Source organism: Balaenoptera musculus, chromosome 6 (genome assembly GCF_009873245.2).
Source record: "Balaenoptera musculus isolate JJ_BM4_2016_0621 chromosome 6, mBalMus1.pri.v3, whole genome shotgun sequence".
Taxonomy (NCBI): Eukaryota; Metazoa; Chordata; class Mammalia; order Artiodactyla; family Balaenopteridae; genus Balaenoptera; species Balaenoptera musculus.
In genome coordinates, this window is record NC_045790.1 from 59,609,054 (window position 1) to 59,632,345 (window position 23,292).

Here is a 23,292-nt window from a genome sequence, read left to right on the forward strand (position 1 = left end):
ATGCATTTAAGAGTCTAATTCAACAGGAAAGCCAGAACTAGATCTCAGAACAAATATTCAACTACTACAGAGTATTCTCCCCCACTCAAGAATTTACCAATACTTAACGGTTGATGGAGCAGACAGAAGAAATAAAGAATACTTTTTAAACAGTGGTTCTGGAGCTAATTCTGCAAATACTGCTCCCATGTTAACCTTTCCTTTTGTATGGTCTGGGTTGGGGTTTGAGTTCTTAAGAGGAAGTGCAAGTTTGGGGAATTCAGAGAAATTATCATCAAGTCAAAAGAAACATTATGTGAATGATGATATACTAAAATTGCCACAAAACTCAAAACAGAATATTTCAATTGGTTAAAAAGGAAAAAAAAGAATGTACCAATACAACATAAAAGATAAATTCTCCACAAACACATGATGGTCACTGCTTTCTATGTTAGCCAAGGTACAGATAAAGACTGCATTAGTGGAAAATGGTCCCTCATTTACATGATACAGATCATTTAGCTGGAATGAAATATAATTTCTTTTAGAAAAAGACTTAACTAATCCTTTATGTATATGGAAACAAATGGAAAAATCAACAAGCCATAAGCCACCTATACACGTACTAAAATAAAGATGAATACTCAGATTCCTCAGGTATTGTATATCATCTCCAGCCTTTAATATATTTACTATGTTTAAATTGTCATATCAACCCCCTTCCCCCATATTGGTTCTTAGTAGCAACTGATAAGGCTGTACAAAAGGCAATCAGTGAGTGGTTCTTAAACTTGAGTATACATATTAACCACCCAGAGGACTTATTAAAACACAGACTGCAGGGCCACCTCCAGAGAGCGATTCATTACATCCGGAGTAAGTACAAGAACTTAGATTTCTAACAAGTAATGTTGATGTTCCTGGACAGGACTATACTTTGAGAACCACTAGTCTAAGGCAGTGGTTCTCAACCATGGCTACACATTAGAATCACAGAGGAACTTTTGAGACAGCAATCCCCTGAGGTCCCAAAGATCAATCATACAAGAAGTTCTGGGGGTGGGTCCTGGGCACTGATATTTTTAAAGCTCCTTAGACAACTAATGTGTAGCTAGGGTTGAGAACTGCTAATTAAGAGGAATCTAAACCAAATCCACTAAGAACAGATGTTTCTTAATACAAAAGCAGGGTAAGGATTTAAGCCTTTATCTGTTGATAAAGCAGCCAAATGATGAGTAAAGATTAAATTCAGTAGTGTGGCCTCAGTTGCTTACATACCCAGGGTTTAACTCAAAGTTGTATAAGTGCTGTCTGCTTTAAAACCCAGGCCAAGTCTAAAGCAAGTCTTTAGGTCATACAAAATCGTTGACCTTTGAAGTTATGTAGGCTATTACCAATTACATGTACCCTGTTTAAGGCAGAGTGGCAATAATGCATATTGGTTAACCCTTAAGCTCTGGAGTCAGACAATTTAACAGATGTTACCTCTGGCAAGTTATGTAAGTAAGCCTTGGTCTCTTCATATGGGAGTTAATGTAACTAACATTATAGTTATTCTAAAGATTACATGAGCATTCATGTAAGAAGTTAGCTCAGAGTCTGGCATATAAGAGTTAATGTGATTAAATAGCTGTAAGCTATGCTATAGACATATTAACCTACCAGAAACACTAAGGTAATGATTGCCCCTTTCCCAGTCTACTTCCCTATCAGTCAAGATCATGGCTCATCACCACAATTAGCTTCAGGATCTCTACTCTCAGAAGACTGCAGTCACAGATTTGTGAATTTAGATGTTCAGGACCCTTAACATTTTTAAACCTTAAATAACTACAGAGAGTAACTAACTAATGGGAATAAAGACAACTTTTAGAAAGCTATGGAAATATACAGTACAAGCTTACTATGAAATAAGGGAAAATTTGATGTTCTTTTTCTTTAATTCACCATTTAACCACTCCATGGGTTTATAATTGCCTATATTACCTTGACATTTGCTCACTTCTGAATCCCCTTCCCTTTTGTTTTCTGCCCAAAATACCACTAAAAACAAAAGTTTCAAGCAGGCGTAGTCATTCTCCAATAAACACACTTTAGGGGTGTGGTCATTTTGTGATGTATAAATACTGAATCACTATGCTGTACACCTGTAGCTAACATAATGTTGTAGGTTAATTGTACCTCCTATACTATAGGATGGCTCTAATCAAAAAAAGTTTTGGTGAGGATGTGGAGAAATTGGAACCCTCATACACAACTCATGGGAATGTAAAATGGTGCAGCCACTTTGGAAACAAGTCTGGCAGTTCTTCCCAAGGTTAAACATAACTGCCATACAACCCAGCAATCTCGCTGCCACATCCATGCCAAAAAACCAAAACAAATGCCTACACACAAAAAATAGTACATGAAGGTTCCTAGCAGCAAAAAGTAGAAAACACCAGTGTCCATAAACTGATAAATGGATAAATAAACAGTGGTAATATGGAGCATTATTTGACAATAAAGGAATATGGTACTGATATAAGCTCCAACATGGATGAACCTTGAAACATTATGCTAAGTGAAAAAAGCCAGTCACAAAAGACCACATGTTATAGGATTCCACTTATATGCAATGTCCAGAATAGGCAAATCCAGAGTCAGAAGATTCCCGATTGCCTATGGCTGAGAGGGGTTGGGGGAAGGGCTGGTGGGGGTAGGGAAACAGGGAGTGACTGCTAATGGGTACGGGGTTTGTGGAAGACCAAAATGTTCTAAATTAGATTGTGGTGACTGTTGCACAGTCCTGTTAATGTACTAAAAAAAACACTGAGGGGGCTTCCCTGGTGGCGCAGTGGTTGAGAATCTGCCTGCCAATGCAGGGAACACGGGTTCGAGCCCTGGTCTGGGAAGATCCCACATGCCGCGGAGCAACTGGGCCCGTGAGCCACAACTACTGAGCCTGCGCGTCTGGAGCTTGTGCTCCGCAACAAAAGAGGCCGTGATAGTGAAAAGGCCCGCGCACCGCGATGAAGAGTGGCCCCCGCTTGCCGCAACTAGAGAAAGCCCTCGCACAGAAACGAAGACCCAACACAGCCAAAAAAAAACCAAAAAAAAAAAAACCAAAAAAAAAACAACACTGAATTTTACACTTTAAATGGGAGAATTGAATGCTATGTGAATTATACCTTAAATAAAGCTGCTTTTAAGAAGTTAAAACTTTACAGAAGATTTAAGAATCTGTTGGAATCTAAATCTCTAAAGTCTAGATTTAATATTTGTACTACTAGCTCTTTCTCCCAAAGTACTTACTGGATTGGTTTAATTCTAAAAATACAAAGCCCTTGCTAAGGCAAGGGTGATGACAGATGAATAGTATAGAATAGCCATCATGAAAAAACAAAACAGAACAAACCCACATATATGTTCTTTGTAGCAGGCACTTTGATGTTAACTCCACAATTCTGCTTTATATTATTTGCAGTAGGAAGCTCTCAATTCAGTCTATGTTCATCAAGGAATCTATAGAAAAGGGACCCCTGAAAACAGTAAAACTCTTAAACCTTAAAACATTTCAAACAAATCTCTTAACATAACCTGCTTTTTATGCACTTAGAATATTTGTATCTATAATTTTGAGAGGAAAAATGGAGTAAGATTAGCAAACAAATGATTTCACTGAGATTCTAGAACAATATCAACTACTAGATTTGGCTTTTGGGAGTGTTGTTTTGTGGAACACATCTACCTAATAAGTAACATCATAAATCTGTTATACGTATCACTCCTCACAGATTAAAAATTGTTTTTAACTCTGCTCTGACTGGAGTGGGGATTGAAGATGCAGAGTAGTATACCTACTTATATTGTTCTGAGACAGCAATGCTTTTAATGAAATTCATTTCAAAGACTGAGAATTCATTTGGTCTGGTTAATATACTAGGACCTGTAGGTCACTATAAAAGTAACTTTTGAACAGTGCCATTTTAAACTGACAAACACTGCATATCCCAGAAGAATTCCTCGGACAGGTTCCTTGGCCCCATGTACAATACCTCTCTGCACTGGCTAAATGACAGGCTGTTCAAAACGCACTGCTGCACTCAGAGTTTGGAGACAATTAAGCAGATTACTTTCAACTTAATCTATGAGAAAAATGAAGTTAATTCATTGAGAGAAATGTCAGTACTAAATTAGAATCATAAATGGAATGGGATGGCAGCCTATATGTACTTAAAGTCTATTAACTACAAAAAAACTGTCTCACAAATACTGTTTTGGAAGTAAAAATTAGAGTGATTGGATTAATGACCTCTAACTTTATTTCCCTTTGCAATGTAACATTTCTAGTAATTCCCCCTGTCTAAGGTTGAAGATAGCCAACACTTGTTTTTGTCTCCTTCTCAGTGCAGACCATTCTCTATCTTTAGAGATTTGACTGGTAGGAAGTTTATGTTATCCTGAAACGTACCTTCTATGTTGTACAGAACTTTCACCCAGAGCTTTTAAAATATGAAAACTATCTTGATCCCAGTCTTTTCAATGTAAATACTTAGTTCTTTTAGCTATTCTTCATGTTGATTTTACATTTTGACTTCTACTCTAAAGATGCACCAGGTCCTGTTGGTATTATTCTTAAAGCACGAAGATGGAAAACAATATTCCAAGTAGAGAATAACCAGCCCAGTAAAACGGTAGCACCACCAGTCTTGTTCTAGATAATCTTACTTCTAATAAAACATCCTACAGCGTAACTATTTGATAGCTACATTCTATTGACTAAGTTGGAGCTTACTACTCAATAAGAATCTATTACTACTGCTAAGCCACATACTCCACAATCTGTCTTCAATGCATCCTCCGTCCAAGAACATAAGAACTTGTTTAATAAGTTATTGAAATTAACACGAACTTGACTATAGCTTTTAACTTTTCTGATAACCGTGACGAATGAAACTTTAACAGGATTCTTTATCACATCCATATGGGATCATGATTTTTTCTAGATGCTTATACCAGCTTTTTGTTATCTGGGACTTTTATCCAGAAACTCATCTATTTTATTTATTTCATACTTTACTCTGTATAGTCCTTTTCTCTTTTTGAAGATATGAATGACATTTACTAAGCTTCTGATATCTTATGTCTCAAAGAAAGTTCAGCTACCATATCTTTAAATTGCCAGCACTGAAACAATTCCATCATGTAAAATTATTTTGGACAGATAATTTTAGTCTTCTCATGCATGTTGGGTTTAGACTAACATTCATTCTAATCAACACAAACTTCTTCATTAAAAAATAACCAGGGCTTCCCTGGTGGCACAGTGGTTGAGAATCTGCCTGCCAATGCAGGGGACACGGGTTCGAGCCCTGGTCTGGGAAGATCCCACATGCCGCGGAGCAACTAGGCCCGTGAGCCACAACTACTGAGCCTGCGCGTCTGGAGCCTGTGCTCCGCAACAAGAGAGGCCGCGATAGTGAGAGGCCCGCGCACCGTGATGAAGAGTGGCTCCCACTTGCCACAACTAGAGAAAGCCCTCGCACAGAAACGAAGACCCAGCACAGCCAAAATAAATAAATTAATTAAAAAAAAAATGATTTACTTAAAAAAAAAAATAACCAAATAAACGCTAAGATATTGTGATTTATGTTCTAACATTGTACCAAACTCAGGTCTATCCCTTGGAAAGTCTTATTCCAAAACCAACCAAGAGCCCCTAAAACTGTAAAAAATTTAATAAGCCTTAGTTCACTTAGTGTTTAAAGCTTCTTACCCTATTTCTACACTGTGCCATTCTATACAATTTTTTTTTTTTTTGGCCAAATAATAACTCCTTTATTGGCCAGAATCAGGTCCCAGGTAGCAGGTTTCTGAGTTATTTCTTCTTTTCTCCAAGAAATAGAATAAAAACTTGAAGCAAATCAAGAACTCTACTTGTTGACAGCCGATATACAGATAGCTTAAGTCCTCCACTCTTGCTTCTTTGCCATGGTATTCATAAACCCAGACACTGGTTACTATTAACACATCAACTCCAATCCCTTTCTATTCCAGGCTCGATTTACCAATATTGCCAGTTCTGGCCAATCCCAGATCTTAATACTCATTTTAGTTGTTGGTTCTATTATCATCTACTATGGTAAAAAACAGTATGATTGCACATTTGAAATAAGCCATGTTGGCAAGTTAACTACAACCATAAGAAGTATCAGAAAAGATGAAAGGGATCTACTTTTGACCCCTTTCCAGGTATCCTGGAAATCTGAGTTGACACCAGTCTTTTATACCATTTTTGTTAAGAAAAATCAAAACCATTTTAGGATCTTGAACTCACACCTGATAAAGACTTGGTTTCATACTTTCTATACATATTAAAATGTCACTTGAATGAAGACAAAGATCATTTAGTGTTGAATAAACACTAAATCTTTCCCCATAGTAACTTTTATACTAGGATTTTGAAAATAGGTAAGGAAAATAATTCAGTGTTAAAGTCTAAGCCGTCAAAGCAAGTTCTTAATACTGTTATCACATGAACATTTAAAAACATTTTGTTGTATAAAATGGATGACTAATAAGAACGTGCTGTATAAAAAAATAAATAAAATAAAATTCAAAAAAAATTTTTTTGTTGGGAGAGAGGGATTGGGAAGTGATTGCCGGGCATATAGTTTTTTGGGGGAAAATAAAAATGTTCCAAGAGTAGTGTGTGATAATGCACAATGCTATGAATATATTAAAGGCAGTGAATTGTACCCTTTAAATGTATAAATTTTATGTGAATTATCCCAATATTAGCTTTTAGAAAATATTTCAACCTCATTCTAAAGGCTATTACAGGGACTTCCCTGACCGTCTGATGGTTGAGACTCCACACTTCCACTGCAGGGGGCATGGGTTCGATCCCTGGTTGGAGAACTAGGATCCCACATGCCCCGCGGCATGGCCAAAATAAATAAATAAATGAATGAATGTTATTACATTACACACTATTATATACTTTCTAGAATATTATTAAAATACATAGCAAAAACCCTAATAGAGGACCAAAGAGAAACCCTTACATGTTGAATTAAGCCAGGTATTAGGATACCCAAAACAACAAACCACTTAGGAGCCAGATGCTAAATGTTGAGGAGCTCTTATTATATTACAACCACTAAACAAACAAAAATAAAAACAAATGGTACTAGACTGAACATGATCCCTAGATGATTTCTTCTGAAAGACTATTATTTGAAAACAATCTTGAGATGAAAGATTTTGCTTCTACAAACAAAAACATGAATGAAGTCCTCAATAGCATGAGCACTTACTCATCATACTCGATACGATAAATAACGTCTTCATCAGCAGCAACAGAGTCTGAATTAGACGTAGAGGGTACATGGTCCAATTTATTTGTGTTCTCTTTGGAATTATGATTTATATTTCCATTAGTCCTTTTATAAGAACTGCCATTCTTCAGTGGAGTTTTGCCACGTGAGTGTCCATCAGAAGCTCTAGTAACACTATGTATACGTGCTTCAAACCAAGCACCAAGGGCAACATCTCTGGCATCCACCAATTCATTTACCTAAAAAAAAGTTTAAAATTAGTTAATGAAGTGTAATTTCATCTACTGCTTCAAAAACATTAATATAACTCAAGTTATTTTGAGGGTTATCATAGTTAATATTTGCAGATATTCATGTTTAAAGTAATTTCAAAGATTAGAACGAAACTATTCTTTTTGGATTATACTGTCAAATCTGTTATTTACTGATATGAAAATTAACTTTCCTCCCAATATTCTTCAATGAAATAGGTATTTTCTTTAACTATTCCTTACCCATATCTATATTAGACCTTTAAAATATAATTCTTGTGTACCCAAGAGTCATTCTGGCATGTCATTCATTAAGAATGTCACTAACAAAAAGCCAGAACTTTGAAGTATTATGACTGTGATATTAATTTGTTCCATTAATTTCTTCAGAATCCTACAGATAATTTAGTCAGTCCAACCAGAAAACACAGTATTAAACAGAAAATAAAACTCGAAAACGAGGGACTTACGCACATGCACAAAGGAAAGAATCTAGTGAACCTACCTATACAAAATGGAGATAAGTTCCACCAACAGCAAGTCACTAGCAAATGCATTATTTTAGTACCTCGAAGAACAAAGAAAATATAAAGAGAACAGAGCTATAAAGATGCAAAATGTATGTAGTCAACTCTAGTGGATGATCCAGAACTAAACCATACAATCTAACAAAAGGAAAACAGGGTATTAGAAGACAGGTATACCAGAGAAATTTAGAGTTACCTAAGGAATCGCGTTTAAAAAAAAAAAAAAATCCTGTCCTAAAAAAGCTGAGGGAATTGGTCTAAAGGTCAAAGCCCTTTCAGGAGGGACAACCAAGAGACATCCCTTCAACTTTTTAAAAAGTCTTTAAAAAGGGAAAAAAAAAAAAAAAGACATTACTAATACAAGATCATTACCTAATCAAGCTAGCTCTTCCTGAGGGTCTAAGACCACTTAAGTTATCCAAGAGAATTCTGACAGATGGTATCACATGGGGTAGGGGTGCGGGTGAGCATGTACTAAAGTTAATACCCATATACCAGGTATTATGCAAGGCTCCTTTAGTTAGGCTTGTCTAACTAACCTTAATAATTAATAAATCATAGTTTACAGGGTAAGGAAACAAAGGCTCTGACAAGTTAACTTGCTCCAAATGAAAGTTGATAAAATGTAAAACTAGGATTTGAAGACACCTTGACCTTAAAGCTTATGTTTTTGCTACTATTCATTACTATACATTTTGTAAGGCTATAGCTACCATAGTGATTCCTCTGATGGATCTCAGCAAAGTTGATTGAAAACATTCTGGAAAGAACTGACCCTTCTCGATGCCATTAGGACATTTGTGATTCTTGGGAAGAGGTCAAAATATCAACATTAATAGGATTTAGAATACATTGATTCCAACCCTCATGGATGACTTTGAGGGGTTCAGGACTTCAATGTGATGGAAATAGCAAGAGAACTAGAATTAGAAGTGGATCCTGAAGATGTTGGTGAATTGCTGTAATTTCATGGTAAAACTTGAATGGATAAGGAGTTGCTTCTTATGGATGAGCAAAGAAAGTAGTTTCTTGAGATGGAAGCTACTCCTGCTGAAGATGCTGCAAAGATTGTTGAAACAGCAAAGGATTTAGAATACTATATAAACTTAGTTGATAAAGCAGTGGCGGGGTTTGAGAGGACTCAACTCCAATTTTGAAAGACGTTCTACTGTGAGTAAAATGCTATGCAACAGCCTTGTATGCTACAGAAAACTTGTTTGTGAAAGGAAGAGTCAATCTATGTGACAAAGTTGTTTGTGAAAGGAAGAGTCAATCTATGTGACAAAGTTGACAAAGTTGCTGTCTGATTTAAGAAACTGCCACAGCCACCACCACCCTGATCAGCCAGTGGCCATCAACACAGACGCAAGACCCTCCACCAGCAAAAAGATCACGACTTGCTGAAGGCTTAGATGGTTATTTTTAAATAAAGCATTTTAAAAGTAAGGTATGTACATTTTTAAAAGAAATTATGCTGTTGTACACTTAATAGGCTATAGTATAGTGTAAATGTAATTTTTGTATGCACTGGAAAACAAAAAACTTGTTTGACTTCTTTACTGCGATATTCTTTTTTGCGGTCGTCTGGAGCCAAACCCGTATTATCTCCAAGATATGCCCGTAGCCACATTTAGAGAAGAGTCTTTCATGTCCAAGTATTTGATAAAAACTCAAACAAACAAAAAAACCCCAAGTACGGGAGGCAAGGAAAAATCATTAAAAAATAAAACAGTACCAAGAGCAAATACTAGAGAAATTACCATAGCTAGCTGTAGCACTTTGTATGTTCTGTGGAAAACTGAGGTTTATCTGCAGAGCTTGTGTGTTTAAGCCCTTGCTTATCACTTACTAGATGTAACCTTGAACAAGTTACTTAACCTGTCCCAGCCTCAGCTTCTTTTATAAAGTAACATACTTTGCAGTAATATTGAGATTAGGTGACAAATCTGTATGATGTGCCAACCTAGCAAGCATATAGTAGGAACAAATGAAATAACTCTCCTTCCACTAAGTATCAACATATGTCCTATGTTAAAACTTATTAAAACTCATAGTATGGTCTTATTACCATACCATGCTTATTTAGTAAATCCATTAGCCATTTAACGTTATATACGTTACCTCCTTTAAAAATTACAATGCAACGTCATTCTTATTTTCCAATTAGGTTCAGAAGTGAAATACACTTGCCCTCAGAAGATACACAGCTAGAAATGGGAGCTAAGTTGATAAAGGTTTCTCTAACTCTGAACATGATTCTCTCATTATACCGTGTTTCTTCAGAGTTACAAATCAAAACACAATATGGTTCCATTTATATAAAGTTCAGAAAGAGGAAAATTAGGGACGCATACATAGGTTAAAGGTTATTAGAGGTTAAGTGTAATAAAAGGTTAAAGTGGGCTTCCATGGTGGCGCAGTGGTTGAGAATCTGCCTGCCAATGCAGGGGAAACGGGTTCGAGCCCTGGTCTGGGAAGATCCCACATGCCGCGGAGCAACTAGGCCCGTGAGCCACAACTACTGCGCCTGCACGTCTGGAGCCTGTGCTCTGCAACAAGAGAGGCCGCGACAGTGAGAGGCCCACGCACCGCGATGAAGAGAGGCCCCCGCTCGCGGCAACTAGAGAAAGCCCTCGCACAGAAACGAAGACCCAACACAGGCAAAAATAAATAAATAAATTTATTTTAAAAAATAAATAAATAAATAAAAGGTTAAAGCTAATAAAAAGTAAAGAAATGACTACCATAGAAGTTTGCGTAGTAGTTACAACTAGGGAGGAGGGAGTTTAATAAAGAGGGGCACATGAGAAGCTCCTGGCGTACTGCTGTTCTATTTCTTAATTTGAGTGGTATTTATGGACACTGACTTCATAATATCTTGTTAAGTTCTACTCTTATTTGTTGTCTATTACATTTCATGATCAACAAGGTTAAATAAAGCAGCACTGCACTATAGACAAAAGACAGGAAATATAAGAAATCCATGATTTTTACTTAGTAATTACTGATAATTTTCCTCTTTATTTGCTACAAATAAGCATAGACATGTAAAAAGTTTTAACAGTGCCACACACTTAGCTAAACCCTAAAAGCTTACTATCATCATGCTAAACAGTTATTATTTAAGCCAGAATGAGTCATTTCAACAGTAAGATCTGATGTGAGTCATACAAAGCTTCCACATCTAAAAACCAGAATTAAAACCAATTTAGGCATCAGAGGTCCACCTGGTTTCAGAAAATAAATTGCTTCCTAGAGTGTGGTTCAATGTGTTGTACAATGGGAATGGATGGACCCAGCCTCTGCACAATCTTCCACAGACTTTCTAAACATGATAGTGATATCTGGTTTTTTACAACATGTGAAAAGCTATCTGAAATTGACCAAATATCACTCAAAGTTATCAAATAGGGCAAAACAAGACTGATATTGGATAACAACTTCAGATTAAAATTTCATCTTAAAGTTTAAATGTTTACCTATGTCTGTTTTGAGTACACTACTTTGAAAATCCACTTTTTGTGCCTGCTTATCATGAGGTCCAAAAATATTCTTAGGCAAAAGGAAGGGAAAGCCTCCAAATCTGTTTGCTCATCCATAAAGAAAAATCTTTATAAAGCAAAAATTACATAGGCAAGAATTCATGAAGAGGAAAAAAAAACCCTCCCAATTTTTAAATGATTCAGACACAATTTAATGAAAGTTTGATATACCCACTATTCAGAGACTCGCTCTAAGGAAAAGACAAAATTCAAAGCAAACTCAAAATAAGTCAAAAGTAGAAGCCTCTGAGCATTTTCAGGCTAGCCCAAAAGAATATCTAATATAATTATGAAGGCAGAGGGCAATATCATCTGTTTACCCCTCATTTCTAGTACCTAGTACAAATATACACGAAATATCTAAATATTCAATGAATGGATTATCCAGAAATAAGCCCTTCTATATGAAAAAGCCACTAGTCAAAATTTCAAATATCTATGACAATTACCGAGGTTCATCCAAAAAAGCAAGTAAGTTTGTGTTAGCCTCTTCAACTGAAGAGGAAGGTTAAGTGCAGCTTTGACTAAACATATTACTTTACAAATAACAGTAGCCTTTTGAGAGTTTACATGCCAGGTTCCAAGTGTATTTCTAAATGAGGAAAGGGAGACAATGTACTTACTTGCCAAATTTGTCAAACTCAGAAAGTGGCTGAATTGAAATTTGAAACCAAGTCTGACAACAAAGCTCAAGTCCTTAACATCTATGCTATATATTAATATGAAATATAAGAGATGTTTAAAAATCGAAACAAAACCAAGTACTAGAAATAGGTGACAGCCAAAGTGCTAACACTGCAAATAAAAAGCGAAGATCTGCTAAGAGAAGTAGCTTCTCATGTTTGTCTGAATTAGTTTGGGGGAGGGGACACAACTGGGTATTGAGAAGTGTGCTAAACAGAGAATTTAAATCGACCTTAACTACTTAACCTTGATTAATCTCAGATCTGCAGATTCATAAGCTGGTCCTCCTATGAAAACAAATTCATACCTACATGGCCCAAAACAAATCAAGTCAAAAGTAGCAGCTTCTAAACTGTTGCCCTTAAAAGTTAAAATGTAATAATGTAAGCTTAATATGGACACAGATGGTTACATATTTATAGATACATGGATATACAGGAGTTATTATACATACTACATGTATTTCCTTGCTCTGTCAGCTGAGGGCCCTAAAAACAAGAACACCCGAGTAGCAAGGAGCACCTAGAGCCCAGATCTTAGTTTCCAATACCATTCTCCAACTACAGGAACCAAGGCTCCTTGGAGAAATGGTTGACTGCAGGACTGGAGCAGGAAACTTACAAGATGAGCCCGAAAGAAAAGCGCTAGGACTAGTGCCAGTGCCAGAAAGAAAGCGCTTTAACGAAAATCAAAGAAACCCAAAATAATGGGGGTATATGGAAGGGACACAGGAGAAAAAATATCCATACTGATGTCAATAAATGACTGAAGAAATGGAGAAGAGACAAGTCTCCTGCATAAAAGAATTCCCAATAATTTTTGTAGATAATCTGACTATATGCAGTTTGGGCTGCATAGAATGACTTCATCTCAAAAAAATACAGTATGTAAAGGGGGGTGGGGGAAAATAAACTGACAGTGAAGAAATGTGACACACACTACACCTTGGCCAGGTGATTATGGTTCACATCAACAGTAGTAAGTTACTATTGATGTAAAACCTAAATTATAATCACCAAATAGAATGTCGACAGTACAGTGCCCTAGATATGTGATGAAAATAGCACTTCACCTCTGTGCTCTTCCTCCCAAAATATGTAAATCCAGTCTAATGATGAGGAAAACAAATGAATCCTAACATGGCATTTTACAAAATACCTGACCAATACTCCTCAAAACTGTCAAGATCATCAAATACAAAGTCTGAGAAACTGCCACAGCCAAGTGGAGCTTAAGGAGATGTGACAACTATCTTAGTATAATACTAATGTAAATGTAATATGGTGTCCTAGATGGGATTCTGGAACATAAAAGACATTAGGTACAAGCTAAGGAGATATGGTTCATTAATTATAACAAACCTGCCACACACTAATGTAAGACGTCAACAGGGCAAACCAGGTGTGGGATATATGGAAACTCTGTAGTATCTTCCCAATTATGCTGTAAATCTGAAACTGTTCTAAACTAACAAGTTTATTTTTTAAATAATATGAAAAAATATCAAGTAGAAAGTTTTGGTAACTGAAAGAGTGATGAAATCAATGAGTGACGTAGACAACAATTTGGCAAGTGGGCTTTCAATATTAACAATTCAATCTGAACTGTGAGCACTACATAAGGCACTAATTTATGTAAGTTTTGTGCATATCATGTAAGTTTATTCCCAGACTTTTGTTTTGTTACTATACTTTTTTCTTTTACTAAATGATCATAGTAAGGAAAGCTACTGGTAAACAGCCACTCTGCTGATGGCTCATAATGCTCTAAGGTATTTTCTCAGCTTTCCAGGTATTTCTAAGTAAAGACTGCCTTCTCCAGTATTTACAACACTTTGTTTTCTGCTTATCTGTATTATCTAGCACTTCTAGAAAGATGTTAAACAATAGCATTAACAGGCTTCTTTGTCTGGCTCCTGTCTTTAATGGGAATGTTTGTGGCTTTTCCCCACCATTAAGCATGATGCTGGGTGTGGTTTAAAATATTCATCTATTCCATCTGTTCCTCTTACCAAGGATTTTTAAAAAAAATCAGAAATGAATTCAAATTTTTATTTAGATGCAGAAAACAGATTAGATCATTTGTTTTCTTTGGTTTATTAATATGAAATATTAAAATATTTCTTAACAATGAACTATCCCACTTCCTGACAAACCACAATTAGTCAAGGTATGTTCTTCTTATATACAGTTATAATTTTATTTGCAAAACATAACTTAGGTTTTACATCAATATGTAGTGATACTAGTGTGCTTTTTATCATGTTTTAAGTATCAGTATTACACTAAATTTATAGAACAAATGAAAGCTTTCCTTTTTTTACATTTGTGGGTCAATTTAGATATCTTTGTGGGTTTAAAGCAATTCATCAGTGTAGCCAGGCCAGGTACTTTGATACAACTCTTTGCCAGTTTTGATTCTTTCCATTTTTATGATCTGTTTGCATTTTTCCATAGATCTCTATTTGCATTTTCTTAATTCATTTTGTCTACCAATCTTTAATTTTCAGCCTTGAAAAAGCTCTGAAAAATTAAGTTTGGGTCCCAGTTTATCCCAACCAGTAAGAATTAAGAAAAAATATATGGATAGAAAAAGATGGAGCAAAACTGTCAATTATTCCTACAAAATTTACTAGAATTTGAAGAAGTTGCTGGATAACAAAGGTCAATAAATAAATCAATTGCATTTCTACATACCAAACAAATCGCAATTTTAAAAGGCAACCATTTGTAACAGCATCAAAAACAAACCTGCTAGAAATAAGTCAAAGATATGTAAACAGAAAAGTAATTGAGAAAGATGTCAAAGATCTAAACGAATGGAGACATCTATCATTCGTGAATGAAGGACTCAACATTGTAAAGATGTCAATTCCCCAAGCTGATCTACAGATAAAATATGCATCGAAATTCCACCAGCACTTTTATTTCTAGGTAAAAATTCCTGAAGAAATTCTTCAACATGTATACCAGGATACACATAGTTGGTTCAAAACAGCACAGTTTATAACAGCTAAAACTGGAAACAGCCCAAATACCTATTAATCATGGATTAGATAAATGTATTGTGGCATGTTAATAAAACGCAATAACATAATAGTGAAAAATAAAATATCTATATGCAAAAAAGAAAAAGTTCAAATACAGGCAAAACAAAACATTGTTTAGAGATACATACATAAGTAGTAACACTAAAGAAAAATAAAATGACCATACAAGTGAGAACAAGTAGTTTACCTCTTAGGGAGAGGGAGATGTGTTCTGGTAGGGGCACACAGGAGGCTTCAAAAAGGAACTACTTAACCTTGGTGGAATTACACAGGTGTTTGCTTTATTATTCTCTGCACTGTACATATACATTTTATACATTTGTCTATATATCTTTCACTAGTATTTCAAGATTACTTTTAAAAGTTAAAACGTTAACAGCCCAATCTTTACTCTCAAACAGCAATCAATGTTTTCTTGTTCACAACACCCTGAAGAGAACATATCTGTATTCTCACAATTAACCAGAAGTCTGAGGAAGACAACATACCTTGTATAGTCCAATGCCAGGATCAATAAGAAAATCATGAGTTGATGTAGACGGCTGACCGGAAGGTCCCACCCTTGGGGTTTTCTTTACTTTAGGTGGACTCTTAGAACAGGGTTTGGCCTGTACATCAGTCTGTTTAGATGTGCTAGGAAGGTCAGGGTCTGGACGAACTAGCAGCTGAATTATATCATTCAGTCCAACATCATAATCAAATAAAGTATATCCATTTTCTAACTAGAAAAAAAGGATAGAAAAAGATTAAAATGCTTCTCTCAAGACTCAATCTTTCTACATCCTTAGTTACTCAAATGTCCTAGCTAAATTATTAAAATAAAATACAGAGCACTGCAATTTAGTGATTGTGAAGCCATTCCTATGGCCTCTGATGACAGCACCTTCTCAGGACCTCAATACATTCTTAAGAACCATTCTATATCAACTATAGGGAAATCTGATAGCCACTGAAACCAAAAATGTATCACTGCTGCTGTGACCTCATCACCTAGGCAGAAAAACTCTAAACTTCAACAAGTTTTGTGTATTTTAATGAATCTACAAGAAAGGTGAATTTTGAAAGTGAACTGTTTTATGACCTTGTGTTCATAAAGACGTTTAACCATTTTATCTTTCTGAAGAGTAATTTTAAAAAATCAAGCGGAAAAAAAATTCAAGCAGGAATAATTACAATTCTTGCTTATGCTACTCCAACTTGCTCAAAGTTCTCTGTAAAGGTGATCAAGTTGTATTATGAAAAGTATTCCAGGATGACTAGTGAATAAATTATCTTGCAACTTACCCATATTTTGGCAAGGTCTCTATAAAGGACTGAATGGCGTCCACCAGCCCCACCCCCAACCCCTCCCAAATACGGTGAAGTCCTAATCCCAAGTAACTCAGAATGCGACCTTATTTATTTGGAAATAGGATCTTTACAGATGTAATCAAGTTAAAACTAGATGATAAGGGTGGGCCCTAATCCATTGTGATTGGTGTCCTTATGAAAAGTTTGAATTTGGACAGACACATGGGGAGAAAATAGCCACGTGACTGGAGTGACACATTTACAAGCCAAGAACACCAAGGATTGTTAGCAAACATCAAGAAGCTAAAGGAAGCAAGGAAGGATTCTTCCTTAGAGCCAGAGATAGCATGGCCCTGCTGACAACCTGAGTTCTGGCTTACAGCTTCCAGAACTGCTGGACAATAAATTTGTTGTCTTAACCCACCTAGGGTTTGGTACTTTGTTACGGAAGCCCTAGGAAACTAAGTCTCCATTTTGTTTCTTTATGAAAGTCAGTTGGCCATTTTTCTAAACTCCTTGAAGTTCAGAACTACCATTTCCCCAAAAACATTACCAATTTAATCCCTATTCATTCTTCCCTCTTTGTATGTTAATACCTGTCACCATTCACAGCTCTAACACAATAAAGCCATATGTGAGAAGTCAACCAAAGAGAAAAGAATGAGAATCTGTCCTTGAATGACTTACTAATGTACTAGGTAAGGTAACTTTAATTCAAGTGGTCCAAGAGTACACTTGGCACAATCCTGCACACTACAAGTGTTCACACCGTTAAACAGAATAAGGGATTGAGAAATTCAAATTTTCCAGTGGGGGAATTAAATGAGACATTATCTCACAGATTAGTTAACATGCTTATTTCAAATAAGTCTAAGGAGTCTTCCAAGTCAGTAAGTAGATAAGCCCTTATAGGGACAGGATGTTAACATGGCTTATCTGATTAAAAAAACAAGAACTCCTGGGAAAACCTCAAGGAGCAAAAAACTACACATTCACACCTTCATTTTGACTTTCTCCAACAGCATCCCCTTCCCTCCCCCCCACCCCCAAGTAAGAACACACCAATTCTGTAACAACTGAAAAAGCACAACTTTGATTAAACATACAGCTGTTGCACATTATGACAACTACAAAAAAAATGTCATGTTCAAAGTAGGGAAAAAACTAACAGCACAGAACATGCACATTAAGTGGTAGGGCATGCCCCAAAATGAAGATAGCTGTTAAGGTGATGAAATAATTGGAAATCCAAAGTATTTCCATAAACACTTTTCCACTGAAATTTGAGGTGTCAGTGAGAGGGACCTTGGGGGCATTCTTATACCCAACCCCTCTGACTAGTTTCTAGGAAGTGATCAGAGTAAATATAAGCTGCTTAAAGTGAGACTTGGTTTGAAAGGAAAAGTAGCATCTTAAGTCATAGTGAAGCGCTAAGCATATGAAGACATGAAGCCCTGTAACAGAAATTAGGCCCACAATAACAAGTAACCACTTTTCCTCAATTACTCACGCTCGCTAGGATAGCGACTTTTACCCAGATTATATAGGGCTTCCTAATTCATAGGTACCCTCCCAGTTTTCCTGAAACAGTGATTACTATTCACCGCACAGAAAGTTCCACAGAGTTAGGCTATTGTGAAGAGTTGCGAAGACTGTTGGAATGTTATTTTAAAAGTACTGGAAATTCCCCGGCGGTCCAGTGGTCCTTGCGCTTTCACTGCCGAGGGCGCAAGTTTGATCCCTGGTCAGGGAACCAAGATCTTGCAAGCTGCACAGCTAAAAAAATAAGAATAAGTACTAAAGTTCTCCCAAATTTAATGAAAGTATAGATTGAAAATTACCTGCACTTAAAGTATGCTGAGTGGGGGAGAAAAGGACTGGGTAATTTGGAAATTACAAACACCTATGAGTTTCATACATTTAACTATAGTCCATCAATGTCTCACAGCAGAAAATGTTTGATAACTGCCATCCTAGAAGATGGGGTTGCAGAATTTACAATATTAGAAAGGCAGGACTAGTCCTAGAATTTTTTCCTTGAATTGGGTTGAAGGAAGAAATTCCAGGTAACAGTAAGAACGGCAACAGTGATGCAAGGGAAAACTAGGAAGCAAACACGAATTGGCAGTGGCTGAGAAGGCAGAGAAGTCATTCCCAAGGGGCTAATGATAAGGGATGCAGGTGGAGGGCATTACACTTTCACAGCATATACACTATAACACACACACACACACACACACACACACACACACACACACACACACACACACACACACACACACACACACACACACACTCCTTTAAGTAGGCAAACACTTTTACTTTGTACTCCATGTGAAAACTGAGTCCAGGGGCAAAAGGCAACTACTCAGTTTTTCTTCAGTTCTGGTTCATGCCCCACATCTACTATCTATTCTAAGAGTCCCTACAGTGGTACAGGGAAGGAAAGAGAAGAAGGTAGAGAATCCTTTCGAAGTAGGAAAAACTCTGGATTCTCAAAAAGATTTAGAGATCCACCAATATAACTCTTCCTTAAAAAAAACCCCCAACCCCCAGGGTGCAAACTCAACTTCCCAGAGAAGAATATCCAAATGAGGTTACCCTACTTTAACTGGAACTTACAGCCCTGAATTGCTGCTCTCCATTCTGACTCTCTAAAGTAGAGAGAATCACATAATTACAGAGCTTCTCAAGCTTCATTTGCATACAGACCACCTGGGGACCTTGTTAAAATACAGATTCTACTTCAGTAGGTCTGGTGTGAGGTTCCCAGGTGAAGCTAATGCTGTTGGTCCTGCTGATCCAGGGACCATACTTTGAACAGTAAGAAACTAGTATGAGGCTATCCTTCAACATTCATTTTCAAACTCTGGTGCTCATCAGAGTCTCCCATGGGGTCTTGTTAAATTCAACCACTTGCAATTCTGGGGTGAGCTGAGCATCTATAATAAATATCCACAGGTGATTCTGATGTTTTCCAAGGATTAAAAGCGGCAGACCTAACATACAAAGGTGGGGGGAGGGGGGAGACCATTTACATCATGGACACTGTAAATTTGATTTTATTTATGACATTTTTCACTATGTGGCAGTAAGGCATCTTGAGGAAGGGGTGGCCTTTTTCTAATAAGCACAAAGGCGTTTTACAGGATAAGGGCAGCCCTGTGACACCAATCCAACAGTAGGACACACTATCCTGTCCAAGGACTGTAGACACCAAAGAGGAAAGGAGAATAGAGATAATAATCACTGCCATGGCTACCTGTCAGCTCATAAGGAACAAACACAGCTTCAGCGATGTCTTCCTTCTGTCTCCAACTAAGTACAGCACCCAAGGTCCATTCCTAATTCCTACTGGTTTATCCCTATAGTGAAATCAAAGTAGGGAGTTATCAACTGTCCTGGGCTAGGAGGTACATAATGTTGTTATCCTCAAGTTTTTCCCTGAACCTGGAATGGCCTCCTGGTTTCCTGAAAATGTACCCTGTTGCCTTGAATTTATCCCAATCCCTACCTTTTCCTAAAGACAGCCAGGTGCACATTTTCTTTTTATCGTATTTGATAATTAGACTGTAAGGGGTGTCGCCCAGGAATACATTTTCATGCTTCATTTCTATCTCTGGTGAAGTCACCAAAGTATCCCAGGAATTCATGTACTATTGTTCCTAGCTAGAAAATAAAATTCAATAAACTTGATTACATGCTTTTCACTTTTGACCAAAAGATAAAAAGGTGTCAGCCACTGGAGGCACAGCAATATAAAGCTACATAGTGTTTAATACACATACATTTATTTCTAAAGCAAAGTTTACAACTAAATTGAACAGCTATTTTTACAAGTCTAACACTAGAAAATCAATATAAAACTGGCTACTAACACATATCAAAGATGCTATCGTTTACTTGAAAACAAAAAAACCCCTGGCTCTTTCTCAGAGTGTAATCTTGTTACTCTGAAATTTCTGGGCAGTTTTCAAAGGGTAAGCCTAGGAAGGGGAGAAAAATATTCCTTTCAAACCCTTTGGCTGTAGGAAAACGGCTACTTCTACCAAATCAAAGAGAGTTACACTTATTTCAAACCACAGGATTGGAGCCAAACTATGATCTACCAACTGGAGGATGCCAACTTCTTTAGTGGATTAACGTTTTTAAAAAAAAAAAAAAGGCAATAAAATAGGATGGGTCTGGGTCTCTAGGTACAGGCCATGTGAGTAGGAAAAATCTTCTTCAATGGACCAGACCAAGGCTAAACTGTTCAACTACCAGCGACGCCCACAGACACCCTCACCGCCAAAAAACACTTTCAGCCTTCAAGTATGTAGCGCTGGCTATGCTCCAATCGCTGTGTTAAAAGCTTGAGTGAGGGGTCTATTAGAAGGTGAAAAATAAGAGCAAAACGAATCTTTTACACTGCTTTTCACTCTGCGAACAACCCCCTTGGCAAACACTGGGCAGTTTAAACCTGTCCCGGGTTACATCAACAGCTTCTTCAGCCCAGGTCTCTAATCTGCCCCACGATAGATTTGATTATAGGAAAAGAGGTGAGGGAAGCGAGGACCAGAAGTTCTGTAAACCCTTCGAATCTTCAGTATATACAAATCCCTTCCACAGTGAGGAGACAGACTTCGGGTCTTATGCCCCAGAGGGAGCAATGTATGTTTCCCCTCCTATTTGGGAGCCCGGAGCCCGGCAGAGATACGGAAGCGATACGAGCCGTGAGCCGGGTCAGCGCGGTTGGGAGCGGGGGCCTCCGACCCTCCCCACCCGCGCTTCGGCATGGCCGCCAGAGCCCGCTGCCCTCCCCGCCCTCCAGGGGCCCCGGACCCCACCAAGCGCGGGAAGCGAGGGAACCCAGGCGCTCTGGCGGGCTATGCCTGCGGCTGGTGACCCGCTTGGTAAGGGCGATGAGGTCTCGGCGCTCGGGGCGCCCCCGCCGAGCGCACCTGCAACGGGGTCGACCAGGACCCCGCTGCGCCCTGTAGGCGGGCCCAGGGCCGCACTCTGAGCCTCGCGGGTTGCCCACCCGAAGTGGAGCTAGGTGCGCTCTGCGCGCGCGGTGCACCAAGCCCTCCGGCCCGCCCAGCCCACGCATCCCCGTGGCGCCCCGCTGCCCTTGTTGGGCTTCCAGAGGGGTGCGGTGGGCGCGCCTCACCTGTTTGCCCCGGTAGAAGAGGCGCTGGCACTCGGGCCGCACGTCGAACAGCGCCCACACCCGTTCGCGCAGCTCCTCAATTGTGGCTTTCCGAGACACGTCCTCAATGGTGCGCGTCTGGGAGCCGTCGATGGTGCGAACCTGGATCCACATCTCGGCGCCGGGAGAAGGGGCCGGCTTCGCTTTGTCTCCCCCTGCGCTCCGGGCGCCGCGCCCCGCCCGGCCCGCGCCGCTTCTCCGGCTGCTCTGGTTCTCCGCGGCCGGCGGGCGAGCGCGCGCACAAGCGAGGAAGACCGACCAGACGCCGGGCCCGACAGGCGGCGGCGAATGCTAGACCGCGAGCCCACCTAAGAGAGCTGAGGAAGGAAGGAAACCGGAACCAGTCGGAAGCGCGGCTGCTCTCGCAGCCCCCGCCTCACAAATAGGAAACAGCCTTGTCTGCACCGCGCGGAGTGTTTACTTATAGAGCTCTAGCTCCCACATGGAGGTCACGGCGCCAACCCGGATCTCGCGAGATCTACCCCGGGCTCCGCCTTAAAGAGGAAGCGACCAGGGAAGTGGCTGTAGACCTGAGGGAACTAAAATGGGCGGGTGCGGGGAGGGCGGGGCGGAGGGGCGGGGCCGCCGAGAGCCGTTACTTGCGCCTCAGCGTGCACCTGGGCCCTGGACACGCCCTCTAGTCTTCGGGTGTCTGGCGGTTAGAAGGCCGCCCACATGGGTTGCACCCTTGGTCTCGGTTTCGCGACCCAGAGCGCGAGCGACTCCTCAGGCTTAGCCGATTCGGTTCTGTGGTCTCAAAAACACACCAAAGATGAGAAACTCTGACGTGCACTTGTATGATCATGAAAAGCGGTGTGCGTGCGCGCGGGCGCGGCCTAGATTTGTGAGAAAGCGTGTAAGGAAATGAACCCGCTTCACCGCGCTCAGCCAGACACCGCCAGCCACGCGGCCTGGTGAGGCCGGCCACCCAGGAAAGGCCTTGGGGATCCTTCTGCTTCGCGAACTCGTTTCCCGCCCGCCCGAATGCTGCCTTCGCGCGGAAACCAGCTTCCTGGGGTTTCCCGCCGCTGGGCCGAGGTGGCGGCCCTAGGCCTGCAGGCTGCGGGGCCGGCTGGGATCGCCCTCTACGGGCCCGCTGAGCTCGCAACCGGACCTCGGGCCACGGAGGCGTTGGTGCCGTCGCCCGGAGGGCCTCTCGCGGTTTCCGTTTGTGGACCTTCCGGGTTAGTGAGCATTTGGCCTAAGGGATTGCGGGGTCATGGAAAATGCTTTTAAAAGATGCAAAATTACACACCCCCGAAGAAGGAATTCCAGAGAGCCTACCAGGAATAAATTCTCCGAAACAGGCCCAAAGCAGGGTTACCTAACACACCGAACAGTGGGCTTATTTCAAATAAGAAAGGAGAGAGCATATGAAGGTAGAAAAAATTATATATATAAGATTTTGACTTAATATTGGCCAAAATCCATAACGTGACTATTCAGGCTGGTGG

The 23,292-nt window shown here is 39.2% G+C and overlaps 1 protein-coding gene across 2 annotated transcripts in view; it reads right to left on the bottom strand.

Annotated features, from left to right (window-relative positions):
* Positions 1–22,277, bottom strand: part of UHRF2 (ubiquitin like with PHD and ring finger domains 2) — a 76,832-nt gene extending 54,555 nt beyond the window's left edge. Inside the window, exons 1-3 of one of the 2 annotated variants that reach the window (XR_005020237.1) lie at positions 21,800–22,277; positions 15,846–16,079; positions 7,284–7,543 (exon numbers count right to left, since the gene is read on the bottom strand). Coding sequence is in view for 1 of the 2 variants with exons in the window: in XM_036854794.1 (XP_036710689.1) it covers positions 7,284–7,543; positions 15,846–16,079; positions 21,800–21,952 (647 nt within the window). In the remaining variant the exon portion in view is untranslated. The remainder of the gene's footprint in view (positions 1–7,283; positions 7,544–15,845; positions 16,080–21,799) is intronic. The other variant, XM_036854794.1, reaches the window with a different exon arrangement.
* Positions 22,278–23,292: the final 1,015 nt, after the last annotated feature.